The sequence below is a fragment of the Coptis chinensis genome, unplaced genomic scaffold (genome assembly GCF_015680905.1).
Source record: "Coptis chinensis isolate HL-2020 unplaced genomic scaffold, ASM1568090v1 utg617_pilon_pilon, whole genome shotgun sequence".
Classification (NCBI taxonomy): Eukaryota; Viridiplantae; Streptophyta; class Magnoliopsida; order Ranunculales; family Ranunculaceae; genus Coptis; species Coptis chinensis.
Window position 1 is genome coordinate 163,049 of NW_028238172.1, and position 15,304 is coordinate 178,352.

The 15,304-nt window shown below is 35.7% G+C and overlaps 2 protein-coding genes across 2 annotated transcripts; both read right to left on the reverse strand.

The window, feature by feature from the left end:
- Positions 1–753: 753 nt before the first annotated feature.
- On the reverse strand, positions 754–8,717 carry LOC147472963 (phosphoinositide phosphatase SAC2-like). Its single transcript, XM_086588024.1, has 16 exons — positions 8,297–8,717; positions 8,009–8,213; positions 7,739–7,904; positions 6,877–7,099; positions 6,433–6,509; positions 5,571–5,758; positions 5,389–5,486; positions 5,100–5,233; positions 4,861–4,989; positions 4,416–4,779; positions 3,952–4,073; positions 3,184–3,297; positions 2,673–2,864; positions 1,920–2,072; positions 1,533–1,641; positions 754–1,246 (listed from the first exon to the last, which is right to left on the reverse strand). Exons 1-16 carry the CDS (start codon positions 8,393–8,395, stop codon positions 1,136–1,138), a joined length of 2,484 nt encoding a protein of 827 aa, XP_086444150.1. The 5' UTR covers positions 8,396–8,717; the 3' UTR covers positions 754–1,135.
- Positions 8,718–11,309: 2,592 nt separating this feature from the next.
- On the reverse strand, positions 11,310–15,079 carry LOC147472964 (E3 ubiquitin-protein ligase RSL1-like). The gene is made up of 2 exons (XM_086588020.1): positions 14,123–15,079; positions 11,310–11,768 (listed from the first exon to the last, which is right to left on the reverse strand). Exons 1-2 carry the CDS (start codon positions 14,965–14,967, stop codon positions 11,690–11,692), a joined length of 924 nt encoding a protein of 307 aa, XP_086444146.1. The 5' UTR covers positions 14,968–15,079; the 3' UTR covers positions 11,310–11,689.
- Positions 15,080–15,304: the final 225 nt, after the last annotated feature.

Genomic DNA, 15,304 nt, shown 5'->3' on the forward strand with positions numbered 1-15,304 from the left:
AATCAATTGACTTAATTGAAAATTTAGAAATGCCTACGAACCATGCTAGGTTCTGTGTTTTTTAAAAAACTCTCTCGTATCTAACATCTCTATGATAGCATCCGTTTGAATTTGAATATAATTTAAAAAAAATAATATATAATTTGAGGAGGGTTGAATATAAATTGAGGTGTGAATGTAAATAAGGTTTTTCTAAATTATTTTAAATAATATGAAGCTAATTCTAATTTCAATAAAATGAGAGAATTTTTAGTAAATTGTTTAAAAAAGAGAGAGCTAATTAAAATAATTAAGGGAGGTGGTTGTAAAATCATAAAATAGAAAGATTACAAATACACAATTCGGTTGAGAAATTTTCTTCCTAAAAATCCGGCTATCATATAGTGTAGAAATGTTCCTAAAATCCTTCCTATGGCCCCTTTCTCTTGTCAATTTGGATGGGCAGCACGCACCTGATCTAGGGAGCAGCATATGCAGTCAAACTCGGTTGTTTCATACTTTCATGGGCTTCATCGCTTTTACTGAGTTTCATGGCAACGAAACCGTTTATATGTCCGAATTAACTCTGTTTCCGTTGCCAATGTATTAGCTTTGCTTGTTACTTGTTACAAATGTTTATATAGCTTTCCCTTTAGTTGGCCAACACTAATTACGAGCTGTCTTTTTCGGTTTTGGTTGTTTGACACTCTATAGTTGGTGTCCCCCCGAAACTAGCACAACTTCACCTCCAAACCTATATTAATCCTGAATGCGTTAGACAATCAACATTCCTTTTATTAACAAAGATGCATAAAAAATTCTTCTGTAAAAAATGACCTACTGTGTATAGAAGTTCCAAGCACTATGAATATTTACAAGCCTCATAATTTCACAGGTATAAGTTGAAGGAGAAAATGTAAAAAGATAGAAAATTAATATAAAAAATGCTGTACTTCCAGAATTACTCTGGACAAGATCCAACTGTTATTTACTTTGTTTTCATGGTGAACCATGTATGAGAATCCAGCCTGACTCTATTGCTCCTCTTCTATTGCTTTTTTTTGGCCCTTGCTCTCACTTGTGAGATTGGCATCCTTAGAATCACATCAGGATGAGATATAAGAAACTAGTAGGAGCAGATTTGCAATAGTGAGAATCAATGGCACAGTGCCTCTCCGTAGTTTACCCAACTTACAAAACTGTCGGAAAATTCCTCATAGATTTGGACAGAGTCACACGAAAATTCAGCCTCAGTTGATGCTTGTTCCTGTGTAGTGAAGTACATAGTCAACAACAAAGAAGAAGACAAGCTATAAGGAAAGTTATATCTGATGCTTCACAAGAAATAATAGCCAATGAGCTAATATTTCTGAAGCTTGGTCTTTATCCATGATTCATATGATAGATAATCCAAATCAATTGATTGTTCAGTTGGTCACCTATTTTTAACTTATTAGGTACGTACCCGAATACCTAGTTGTTCTCCACAAATGGAGAACTCAGTGTTCTTCCCTCATATAAATATGACTATCTAGATACACCAGAATCCCTACCTTGATGCCGGATTTATCTTCACTTGTAGGTGCGGCTGTCTCAACATTTATTTCACATGCAACATTCTCTGATGACGTCCCAGTAAATGAGGAGTTTGAGAGTGCAGACCTGAAGGCACCAAGAGTAAATAAGAGTCCTGAAATTACCACTATAGGTGTGATGGTTGTCATAGACTTTCCTTTTGAACTGTTTAAAAAAACAATGGGTTGGGAACAAGGTTCCGTTTTCCAAATAATTCAGTTAATTCAATTAGATAACCTTGACCTTTATTAATCGAAAATAAATGAAGGGTGGAAGAGTAAGTTTTCTTTTCCGAGATTGTAATCTGTAATTCACAGGCTACTGGTTTCCAGGTTTAGCTGTACACATGCGAGTATGCGACTGACCTTTCGTAAGGTTCTTCTTCACATGAATTTCCAGAGGAAGAAATCCAATCAACATCAACAAAGTTTGAGCAGTTCAATGCATCTTCATCAAAATAAATCTGGTCGTTTTGCATGTCCACGAAAAGTTGCTTCCGAGTCATCGAAGGAGTGTATCTACAAAAGTTATACAATGATATTCTCATTAAGCTATACAAGGTCATCAATGCCACACATCACCTCAGCATTTATCAGACATAATGAATACATGCTACAGCACAAAAGACCAGCTGGGGTAATCTACTAATCTCAAAACTTGAACAATAAAGTGAAGAACAGATTGACAAGAGGATAGACAATTAGACACAAGCCTGATGAAAGTATAGTAGATATTTCCATTAAGGAAATAGTACCTCTACATCTCAACTATCTTATTTAATACACTGCAAAATGATTTTACATTTCTAGGAACAATGCGTAAAACATTAAGGTCAAAGGACAAGGGGTGTAAACACTATCTCATCTTGCACAATTCTTGAAAGAACTTCTTCCTAGGACTACTAGTCAAGCACTCAAGCCCCATGTCAGCCAGTTTAATTTATTCCCAAGTTTCTAACTGAAGTCTAAATGTTATCTAAGGAAAACCTTCTACCAATTGCTTACACAAATTTACACATTCCCCATATAGGAAGGAAGAGTTAACTTTAGACATTAATGGGCATATATGGATGCACTTAGAGAACAAAGTTTCTCAAGGAAAAGTGGAAGGGAGCCAACCTGCAGTACGACATGTCATTTTCACAAGTTGAAATTTCTGGAGTGTTTTCAGAAACAACCCTGCCATCTTGCACTGTTCTTTCAGGTACTGTCAAGTTAGAAAGCTTCTTCTGCCAAACATTTGTAGCCGAAATAGGAGTGTTGTTTTCATCAAGGATATTACCATCTGATAATGATCTTTTGATCGATAACCTACAGTTGACGATACACAATGTCACAGACAAATGTGAACTATATATGTAGATAAAGAACACCATTTTCACATAATACTTCAGAAAATATACCACATAAAGAAAATAAGAACAGTTTCCATGCTATGAAGCATCACTTCTGAAGAAAATAAAACAATTAAAAGCATATTCTGTATTCGTTTTCCCCATCACCATCTTTTGTAAGCAAAGAAAGGTGGGATGCCCTAAAAGTCTAAAATTACCAGAGTGCCTGTTGTTAGCGAAAGTTGAAAAACATTGCATAAAAGTGTTAATCAAATTCTAACTTCTAATATCAGTACCTAGTATTTTTATTTCCAAAAGCATGATCAAGTGCCCCCACATTGTAATGCTGGTCTGAGTCGAGCTCCCAGAGTGCTGGTTTGCCTTCTTGTGGTTGAAAGTGCCCCAGGAACCTGTGCATCTAAGAAGTCAGAAGAATGGATAAAAAATAGACACTTGACAAAAGAAGACATAATCTCGACTAATCTATAAATCTCCTGTCCTAGATTAAACCCATCTCAAACAGTACCCACTGAAATTCTTGAAGGGCTCTTCTAGTAAAAAGGTTTTAATACTGTGTCTAAGGCAGAAAGCCTGTCGGACAACAACTAGATTTTACTATTTACTATATACAAAAAGCTACTTGGCAATGGGATCGTCAAGTCCGATGCATTTAGGATAGTGATAGAAAAAATGCTATACAACGAACAAATGTTGTCACAGATGAGTGGAGAGTAGGAAGTCGAATCCTGGGATGAGCATAACCTAACTCGAAGAGAAAGAGAGAGAGCCAGAGAGCCAGAGAGGTCATGAAGACAACACTATCACCAGCCTGGAACACTAAGGTATTGGTTCAGAGACCTACATAAGGGTACATAGAAAAGACATTAAAAGCTTGACTTATCTTTCCAGCCTCAAACATGTGGGATAAGGACTTAAGGCCTTTGACGGAAAAACTGTGGCACACCAATTCAGTAGATATAGTTGTTTTCAAAAAAGAAATCCCCATAAAACAAAAGACAATACTGGGATAGGCTATAACATGGGTGCAACATAATGTAACTTACAAGTTTATTGCATCTTGCTTCTCAGCATCCATGTAGGCATTGCTGTAGTAGCGCTGAAGTGTTCTGAAGAGCTCTTGGGACTGGATTGCCGGTTTCCAATGACCTCTTCTCTCGGAAAATACCTGAAGGGTAGAAATAGTGAAGACTTCATACCATAACAAATATTTTCAAGGTAACAGTGCAACACGCACAAATTCAAAAACCAAAAATGGAACTGAGTAAGCAAAGAACTCGAACATACACAAACTCTATGTTATCAAATATAATATTATCAGGAGTAGGGGTATATCACCGCCACACCTGATTGCACTAAAGCAAATCCAGTGAAATATTTTGTATATGGAAACAAATTTCTTTTAGGTTAAAGCTAAACGATCCATTCCCACTGGACCAGGAGACAAATAAATTTGACTAACTCAAAAGCACAAGTCTGTTAATATTTACTAGTATATGAAGAGAGATACCTTGTTGTGAGCGGGAGAACCGCCATACTGGAGTGCAAGAGTGTCACCCATTGCCTCGTACAATCGCATCAAATCATCAGCTAAAGGGGAACTCAAATCAACTCTGGGCTCATCTATGAATCCTAAGGCGTGAAGTTGATGCCCTAGAGCAGCCAAACCATAGGAATACTGTGCAACATTAGTGCGATCCAAACAGTCTATGCAGTTGGTCCTAAGCACACCTTTTTGGAGCTTAAGTGGCTTGAGGGATTGATTCCCATTAATATCTTCATTATGTGGACCAGGTTGTGATTCCAAGTTATCTATACTTTCTATTTTACCATCGAAGTGGATATGTGCAGATGACTTGTGACCACCATTTCTCCTGTAATACAATTAACACTCATTTGTTTAACTTTACATCTGGATCTGACAACATCCCGGATATGGTTTGAGAAATACTTACTCATGGAAGGTATATTTGAAAGAGACCTCTGGTGTCAACTCTGGTGTTACTCGACAATAGAAGAAATCTGTTAGGTTCAATGCATCAGCAGAAAACTTGCCCAGTACAGCTAACACGTTCTTATCTCTTCTGCAAAACAGAAAATAATTATCTTTTAGTACAAATTATGCTCTCCAGGAAGACCAAGCATCAACAGGAAAATAACTGAAACCAATAAAGGAGCTGATATCCTGACAAACCTTCTACAATGTTTATGAATATCCCAATGAAGGAATTTTATACGGCTAGCTTCTGGTAGATCATTATTGATAAATTTGATCGCATTAGCAAACTCTGCACGTAGTATAGATTCTCGAGGCTTCTTCTCCCGTGTCTGTTATAAGCCAACAATGATGACAAACAAAAATAAAGTAGGAAATCCCAAGCAGAGATAGTAAAGTGTTGAAATAAGATGCCCAAGTATATGTAATTATTCCATACAATATGCATTCAAAAATTACATTTCCTCAAATTTACAGAGCTACCTACCTTGATCAAATTCAAAATGATTATTGGGCTTCCATATCTCTCAAAGAGATTCTCGAAATGAATTTTGGTTGCTTCATAATTTTGGTTCTTCTTTGACACTGGAATGAGATACATATATCTGTTAAATTAACAACATGGAACTAACTAATGACGCGCTATAACTTATCGAGTCCAAGACTTACATATGATATCAGGTTTAATATTTAGGCGAGAAGTTTCCTGAGACCAGAAGAGTGGTATAGAACCTCGATTCTGCACTACTGAGCTTATTTGCACTGGTCTTCCTTCCGCAGCATCCTCAAATACAATCTGTTCTGTTTCAACATCATTAGCCACTCTGCCCTTCTCATTCACACCTCGTTTCAGATACCTATGCAGAAAGAAACATCAAGAAATAAAATGTCTCAATTTCAAACAATTAGGATTTCTTGCATTTCCTATCTTTGCTCTACAAACAAATTGTATTTAGTGGCTTCAAAACCACAACCACCATTCAGTACGACTAGTTCACAGATAGAAAATTCTCCTAGTTGCTCTCTATTTTTAAACATTAAGAAGATGGGTTTAAGCAACAGAAATAGTGCATAACTGTTGTCAGGGCCTAAAAGATGGACTGAATTTCTCCTAGCTCAGACCTAACAACCGATGAACATAGTTCCTAGTAATTGCATGTGCACCGGGCAATGTACAAGCTTCAAACTTGTGGAGCTTCATCCAATTGAAGGATCAAAAGTATCAAATCAGGATATCCATTGAAAGCCCTAATTTTTCTAACTATAAGCTAGTGACAACATCAACTATATATCTTAGTTTACTGATACATGGGTAGCTTATACTGAACCATTTCACAGGCTAGACTCATTTGCAACTTGTTTAACCGCCAAATATCAGTGAGAAACTGATAAAAATGGCATTGGGTGTCCCATAAAATGATAGGTATTAGCGATAATAAAATTTGATCCCTGATTACATGTCATTAATACAGTAAGACATTGTGATAAATTGCAGAGTAATATCATTTTACAAGTCATAAGATTGTCAAACCTTGTGCCCGCATAATGACGTGAGCGCCTAGCGATTAGCGTCAGTGTGAAGTCTTTCCCAGATATCGAAAGTTTGGTCTGCAAGTGGATTCAACAACGAAGTCAGTTAAAAGTTACACTTTTCAAGCTCAAGCAAAGAATAGATAGAGACATCTGTAACAGTGCCTCTGTGCAAATCAGAACTGAGCAAACCAATGAGCTTATTTACCACTAGAAAATAGTCTATCAAGCCAGATATGTTGATATGACCGCAAAGCTTCCTTTTTAACAGCTAAGCTGGACTTTAACCAATGCACATGATTGCAAACATGCAATGAAGTTTGCCAACCCTTTTTAGCTAGGGATATGTCTTATAACTCAGATAATCCTACCTGTGTAGCTTCTAAAATAAAATTCTTCTTAATTTACTCATTAATCCTTATCTTTTATTCTTCTGAAGACTTACCTGTTTAAAGAAGCCATGTACCAGGGCGACTGTCCAGAGAGTATTCTTTAGGTTATGCCTGATACCTCTTGTCAAATACTCATTCCACACAAACATTTTTTCATAGAGAACTTGCCCTGTCACGCCTTCACATAAATTCTTTTGAAGGCTACGCATAACATGGTATGAGTAGCTGAAAAAGAAGTCCTTTGTGAGATCCACAGTGCATAGGAGCTTCTTGTATCTATGCAATCAATAACCCCAAAAGAAGATTCAATCGATAGTAATTTTCCAAACACCGGATAAAGAGAACTTGAATCACATTTACCTAGTATAATCATAATAAGATAACATGAATACATAACCTGCAAAACTCAAAGCCTTATGAAACCATTTTCCAATCACTATTTAAAATTTACTCGCAAGTCACATCAATTTGTTCCCTCAGTAAAGTTTAGAAGCTGATCTGACATAGAGCCTCTATTAAGCTGTAGCAAGTTATGAGAACATTTTACTTCTGAATAGTTTACATGATCTTCAAGGAATTTAATTATAATGATCAGTTACTCATAAGCAAAAAATGAAAAGTGGAAATTGTCTTGGTAGATTGGAACCATAAAACCAGTCGACGTAAAAGGCTTATCTGAATATAATGACAACTTATTATTCATTCAACAAGAAACAAATATAAGAATTGAAACGCACGAATCTATCCCACTTGAAAAAGAATACTACCGAAACTTAGATTATTTGTTCCAGAGGAAACAAATTAAGGATAAACAACTATACTATTTTTTGTCTTACAACAGTAGAACAATTTTTCCCTCTAAAAGTAACACTGGAACTACACATTCTTACACACGAAATACATTAAAAAAAAGACCTGTTCTCTATCTTGGTATAAGCTGCATTTGTCCGCGCAGCAGAACTTGGAATCGGAATCATTTGACTCTTGGAAATCCCATAAATCATATGATCACCAATTGTACCAATCTTCCTTCTTTTAGTAATAAGAAGCATGTAATAAGGCCCCAAAAATTTAATGAATCCTAAAATGTGGAAAAAAAACACAAGAAGACCATCACAAAACAAAATCAATAAAAAAAAAAATTACAAAAGAATGTCCATCACATCAATCAAAAAGCTTACATACCAATAATCCCATAACAAGTAGTAATGAATCTAAGTCCGCCAGTAGACCTGTTCCCTTCGTGTATCCGATTTAACAGATCACAACATTCAGCTTCCGTATACGTCGTAGAATCTTCACGTATGTTTAACTCCGTAGACTCTAAACGGTCAATCTTTAACACTTTCCATAATGTTCTACTCTTATCTCTTCCTAACATGTAATATTTCTGTTCCATATATAACAACAAATCAAATCTGCAAAACTCAGTAAAAAACACACACATGATAGAAGAGTAAGTTAAAGAGTTACCGATCGAGTTTCGTAAAGACGGAACTTCTGCAAGTAATAGTTTCTGTGTTCCTCCGGGTCATCTTCGATCAGAGCCGGCGGGTTAGTATTTGAACTCATGTTTATTCTGAGTTTTCCGAGCTTTTGAAGCTCGGGTGAAAGTCAACTGAGTTCAGTGTTTAGAAATTCTAAGAAGAAAGAGTTGGGTTGCTTCAAGTAAAGCATTCTTGCTTTGTACTTGTTTTCTTTATTAAAACATAAGGTTTCTCAAAGTGAAGCAGAAAGCATAAATTAAGTACAAGTATTTCAAGGAATGGCAAAAGAAACAGTTTTTTTTTTTTTTTTTTTTTATCAATCAGAGAATCCAACAAAGGAAAGAAACTAGATTTTTTTTTTTTTTTTTCTCTTTCCAATTATTTTCTTGTCAGAAAGACTTTAAAAGGTCTAAATAAGTTTGACAAAAAAAGAGTTTTGTACTAAATTTACCACGTGGTACTCATTTTTCGGGTTATGTTTTGGAAATTAATTATTGTGTCTGGAAACCAAATCATTGCAATGATTTCTTACCCAATTTATAATTCTTGGACGGTTTACAAATATGGTAATTTTACAGCAAGGTATCCAAGCCATCCAGCGTAATGCACCATTGCACCCCACGTGTATCGCTGGAAATTAAGTCGAGTGTGTTTGAGTTTCAAAAACAATCATCAGCTTGTCCTCTTGGTAAATCATAAGAGCATCTCTAAGCGGTAGTATAACACTATAACCTGTCAAATCTTTCATATTTGAAGAAAAAATTCGGAATTTTTCGGAATTTCATCTCTAGGTGGTCTCATTCATGATCGCATAACCTATCTGTTCACATTCTTGTTCGCAAATCTGGAGGTTTGGATGTGGATCTTGGATGGCGAGCTTAATAATAATGTCGTCGCGACGATCTTAATGTCGCCTCCCTAAGTTTTTTTTTTTTGACTTTGACCAACACCACGCAAGAAATCTTGGGCGCCACCACTACTAATGTCGCACAAGTTATTTTTTTTTACTTTTTCAATTTAGTGCGACAGTGGAAATATCGCGTAAGTTTTTTTTTGAACTTGGGGGCGACAGTGGTAATGTCGCGCAGGGTCATCTCCAATGAATGTTATGCGATTTAATTTATGCGACCACCTGAGTTGGTGAAATTTCTTCTGGGATTTTGTAGTCGCATTCTTCAAATTTGAAGAGTATGCTATCACCACCTAAAAATGCTCTAAAACTCATTGGACAAGTATATTTTTGTACAAAACATCTACATGTAGAATACCAAATTAGGAACACCATGCATGCACTCAACAATATAATTTTAAAGAATACGTCGCAGTCTTAAGTTGCAATGAAATGTTCTTCTAATGGGGCGATCCAATTTAATTCTATGTACTGCTTGAAATTTCAAAGATTGCAAAACTCTTGTCTATGATTGTAGTGAGTTATAGTTGCTTCACCTCAAAATGACGACATTTTACATTTTCTATTGATCATAAAATTATCATACAAATCATAAAGCTCGTATTGCTAACTGTACAATTTGATGACTTGGTTTGCATCTCCTACAATTTCCAAAACCAAGTCAATGAGTTTATTTTACTTTATTTGCCTAAGCAAGTCAATGTCTCAACATTATTGTAAATATATATCTAAGTCATCCAAATCAAATAACCAAATGTTTGGGCTTATTATGAGGTGTGATACAATTTAACACGAAAGCCAGTGCAAAAATTAGGCCAGTCGTGATCACATTACGAAATTCACAAGTTGGATCAACGTTTTTCGACGTGGGCAGACTAAGGGTAGTAGCTGGATCCAGTTGAGAATCGACGTGGCATTACTAAGACGTTTCATTTCAGTTCTCAGGCACGTGAGACAAAAGTAACAGAACAAAGAAATGGATCACCACCAAACATGAGAGTGAACAACTTGGCCACGTGTTTCAACAGGTTAAACAAAATAGCTGGAATTTTAATTTCTGGGACAACGACTTAACTAATAACATGGAACAAAATTCCGAGAAATTTGATCCTGGAATTTCAAAGAAACGTTATTCGCTTTTTCAGCTAAGTCGTGTCGAATAACACTGTGCTTAGCTTCATGTTGAAACAGATTCCAGTTTCCTATATAATCTCCTTAATCATCAAAATTGGTTCATTCCCTCAAGGTTACTCTCGAAGATCTTTATAATGGAACATCTAAGAAGCTATCACTTTCTCGTATGTTCTTTGCTCTATGGGGTGAAAATATAAGTTCCATGGGAAATTAAGAAAATTATGAAAGATATATGGGAATTGATAAGTGGAATTCCATTAATTTTGATTCAGCATTGTTATCGTGAGTGTAACTCTGGGGTAGATTGTCTTGCAAAAATAGGATCGACACGAGCTCTCAACAAACAAATTAGTCATCCTCTCATCAACTTCATAATGAAGACTATCCCTTTCTCCCTAACTTTGGTTCTCCACGCCTCCATCTTTTCTATGTAATATACTTAGTATGGACACTAATGGTGTGTAGATACCGTTTGGTGTAATGTAATTAAGTAATTAATTAAATTAGTTTGGTTAACAAAAAAAAACAGCCACATCATGTTTCAGAGAAAAATATATAAATATCACGATATGTTCAGAGATATATACATTGCAAATATCAACAATATTTCAACGTTATTTGCTATATTTGTGATATTTGGAGATATTGGAGATATTTGGCGATATTTTGTGTATATAACAATTTTATTTAATATTTATCATTATATTTCAAATAAATATAAATAATATATCATGATATATCAAAAAATATGTTTATTTAAAAAAAATCAAAAAATATCTACAATATCTACGATATTTATCGATATTTTGAATATATCCACGACATTTACATGTGAAACAATGTCAAATATCTCCAAAGAAAGGTATATATCCACAATACATATCCAGAAATTAAATATCGATAAATACCCATATCCTGATATTTTGTAATGCATCAAAAGGCTCAAAGCATTGGATGCAATACAACCACGGATTTCAATGCACTACCTCGCGAGGTTACATTTCATCATACCACTTTGAAGTAAATGGTTTGTATTTACATTGCATCATACCACTTCGAAGTACATGGTTTGCATTTTGCAATGCAAAATCATGCCGTGGCCGTGGCAGTGGCACCCAGCAGAGCTGAAGAGAAAAAGGGGGCAAAAAAGGATAACAATAATAATAAAAATAAATAAGCATGACAATGAAACCTAATTTCCCTTTCCCTGCAAGTATTTATACCGGTAAAAGCTTTACACCACTACTTCTTCATACCTTCCTTAATTTAATAGCTTGCGAAATATCTACTATATACAAAATGGATTCAAGTTGCCAGGGGGCGACTGACATGGTATTATCGCCTACACTGGGTACAGTTGTGATTGCTAGGGTTCATTGCAGCCGCACAGTTGTAACAGAAAGTAAACCCACACCTGTGACCCAATGAAAAAAGAAAAAAAAGGTCAATAGTAGGGTATTTTACAAGCAGTTCATATTTTTCTCTGGTAACTGCGAAATAAGGGAACAAATGAAACACAGTCGGTGTAACGAGTAATCAACAAACTATAGGCAGGTATTGACTACCATACGAGAGAAAGAAACGGAGGAAGGGGGGGGGATTAACTTGATGAAATAACACAAAGTGGTTTCATAGAAGAAGTATAAACATTATAGTTCCTTAAGATATTCCTTAAAAAAATATGTATTAGTCCTAAATGCCAAAACATGCTTATAATCGAGGATCTTATCCGTACTGGTGCACATTATATCTTCAGATATAATCTGCTCTTAAGATTAGAAACAAAAGGACCTGTAATCTCTCAACTGCATAAGGCAATTGCGAGCATCTGCTTGAGCTGAATCATCTATATTGACCGATTCTTTGTAAGAGATGTCTGAACGTTGAATTTAGAGAAGGTGCAAACTACAACTTCATTAATAATCATGCGAAGAATCCATGTATATTCAGGGCCATAACAGCTAACTGTGTTTTGGTTCCCACCGAAACAACTTTAGTGTAAAGCTGCCTCCAATGAAATCTTAGAAAAAGTAAAAATGAAATCTTTTCTTGATCTACAGCAAAACATCATATGATCTGAATGCATAACGAGACATGGCTTCAAAACATGACTGCGTGACATGAAATGCTGATTATGTGGATAGCAAAGCTGCCTCCAATGCAAAGAGCCAACTGAAAATGTGCATCCGACTACAATTGACAATCAAATTATTATTATGTCCCATCCAAAAAAGCCTACCCAAGTGCGATCAAGTCTTGTGTGACACCTGTCTATACCTAATCTGGATAATGAGAACCTTTTTGTATAGCAGTAGCCAGTAGGTAAGTAGAAGAGTCACAGTAAATCATGGGAGAAGTAAAACTTCAGTACCAAAGCTAAAACATCCCATCGCTTCAGAGATATTCCAGGAACATCCCTCAAGTACCACTACCACCACACACTAAGAAAGGCATAGTGTAACCACAAATGATCTTCTTTTTAAGATCACAAATTACAAAATAACGGCAAAGCCTTCCAGAGTTGCACACTTAAGTACCACAAATACTTGTCCTTTTAACATCACAATATAACACAGGCATGCGAAAGAAGCAAGCCTTTTACCATTAACAGTTAACTAATAAAACCACCAAATGAGTAATAATTTCTTAGACAAGATGCTTGTCAGAAATATGTACATAAGATACAAGTTACAAGCAGGTTGTCAATCAAGTATAAGATATGACACTATGGAGAAGTGCAACATGAAAATACCTCTCTCACTTATAAGAGCAATTTCAAAGAAGAATAGAAATTATAAGAGCAAATCAAATGCATTGACACCAAAATGTAGATATTCTTTTGAGTTTCAATTTCCTGATCAAACTACTTCAAAGTTTGGCCTTTACACATTAACCAAAACTCGACGGTATCTTTTTCTAAAAGAAAGGTTTCCACACTATATACATCAAGCAAGAATAATATTGCATTTGCTAGAACCATCATTGAAAAGAGCACATTTCTTTAGACAAACCACATACATTGTGACAGATACATATATAATTATATTCAAGAAAAAGCGCATTATTAATGCATCTCAAAACATAATTCTTCGAATTTTGATTTATTATAGGGCTTGTGTTTGGAACACAAGCTTGCATTAAGTAAACTTTACCAACTAAGCCAGTGTGGACATTATCATACTTGGTAATGAGAGAGCTCAATTTGTTTTGACTCGTATTAAACGAACACAACTTATGTCTTTTCAATGCCTACTGCCCATCTCATCCCATCCATCTCTCTCTATTTCTCTAGTGATAGTTTGATAATATGTGCCTATAATAATACACTATGCGTGCATAGAGTTAAACGTACTCTAGACCATTCATGGAAACCTCAAGAGCAAGCCTTTCTAATACACATTTAAAAGATCTACCAAGAAAAACGTTTTGATAAAAGCCGAGCCACTGAAGATGAACAGAAAATAGATAATTACATGATCTGTAAAACATACATATTTAGAGCTCCCACATCTGGGAAAACTATTAGTCAGAAAGTTCAATAGTTTTACTAAAACAGGGAAAAGTAGGTTGATTAATAACTTTTATAAAAGACAAGTCTTATCCAAAACTCTACACTTCTAATTCTCTTCCCTGTATATACGAGGAAGTGAGGAACTACTTGGGCAGACAATGAGAATTAGGCTTTTTCAGTTTAAGTTAAGGCATACACACACACACAAACTATAAAATGCATCAAGCCATCAATTAAACTATAATACGAATAAATACCTGCATTTCATGAACAAGCAACCCTCAGAGCGCTCAACAAAAAACTTGCACTTTGGACACCTCTGCCATTTCTTATCCTTGGCCAGCTTCATCAACATGATATCCTCCCTTTCTCTTTCACCCTTGCCCAATTTCTGAAACTCCTCACATTTAATCCCGGAATGCCAAGGCACCTTACATTGTGCGCAAAACATTCTCCGACAATGTGGACACTCGGATTCCTTAACGACCACACCTTCATCATCAATCAAAAGCGCAGAACAATTCTTGTAAGGGCAGTAAAATTTCTGGGCACCAAGTATCAACTGCTCACAAAGAGCATTACCCCAGCGATCGAAAACCTCTTTGGGCAAAATGGACTGACAAAACTGAAGTTCCAGTACCCCCAAACAGTTAGACTCGGGGCATGTAATGGAAGTAACATTGTCCTGAATCTTGGACGCGACGTACTTGGACATACAGTCTGAACAATAGGAATGTGTACATCCTTTTATGCTAAATGTCTGATTTAAAGACTTGGGCTCAACACATATTTCACAAATAAAGGTAGGAACTTGAGAATTTGAAGACTGGCCAGTTTCAGTTACAGAAGGATACCTGAAAGGTTTAGTCTTTCGAAAGGGGTTTGTCAGCACTTGTACTTCATCATCATCATCGTCTTCTTCGAAAGAAAGATCAATGATTCTCTTGGTTTGGAGTAGTGAAGACATGATAGATTTGTGAAGCTCTTTGTCTTGAGTGTATTTTTCAACTGAGATAGCATCTTTCTTGTTTCTGCCTTTGCGTGAAAGGGGAGTGTAACGAATGTCGTTTTCCAGATCAAATACTTCAACAACACTTTCCATCTTTTCGAATTCTACTGCATATTTTTTTATTATACTCTAGAACCACTGGGGAAGAAATAGTAAGAGTCGTCAAGTCAAGAATTATATTGACCTTAAACGACTTGGCAAATCGAGGCTTTCTAGGGCCATGCCGAGTTTTAGTTGAAACTAATGTTTTTAAAACCGAACCGGTAAACCGACGACCATATGGCCGGAATCATTTCTAAAATTCATATCTCTTACATTTTTGTAAAGAATTCAATGACGGATAATTATTAATATAAGTTTTTAGAATTGATTTAGCAATGTTTTTTTATTGGAGTCGTATAGACCCGACAATATGGTCGAAATCATTTCT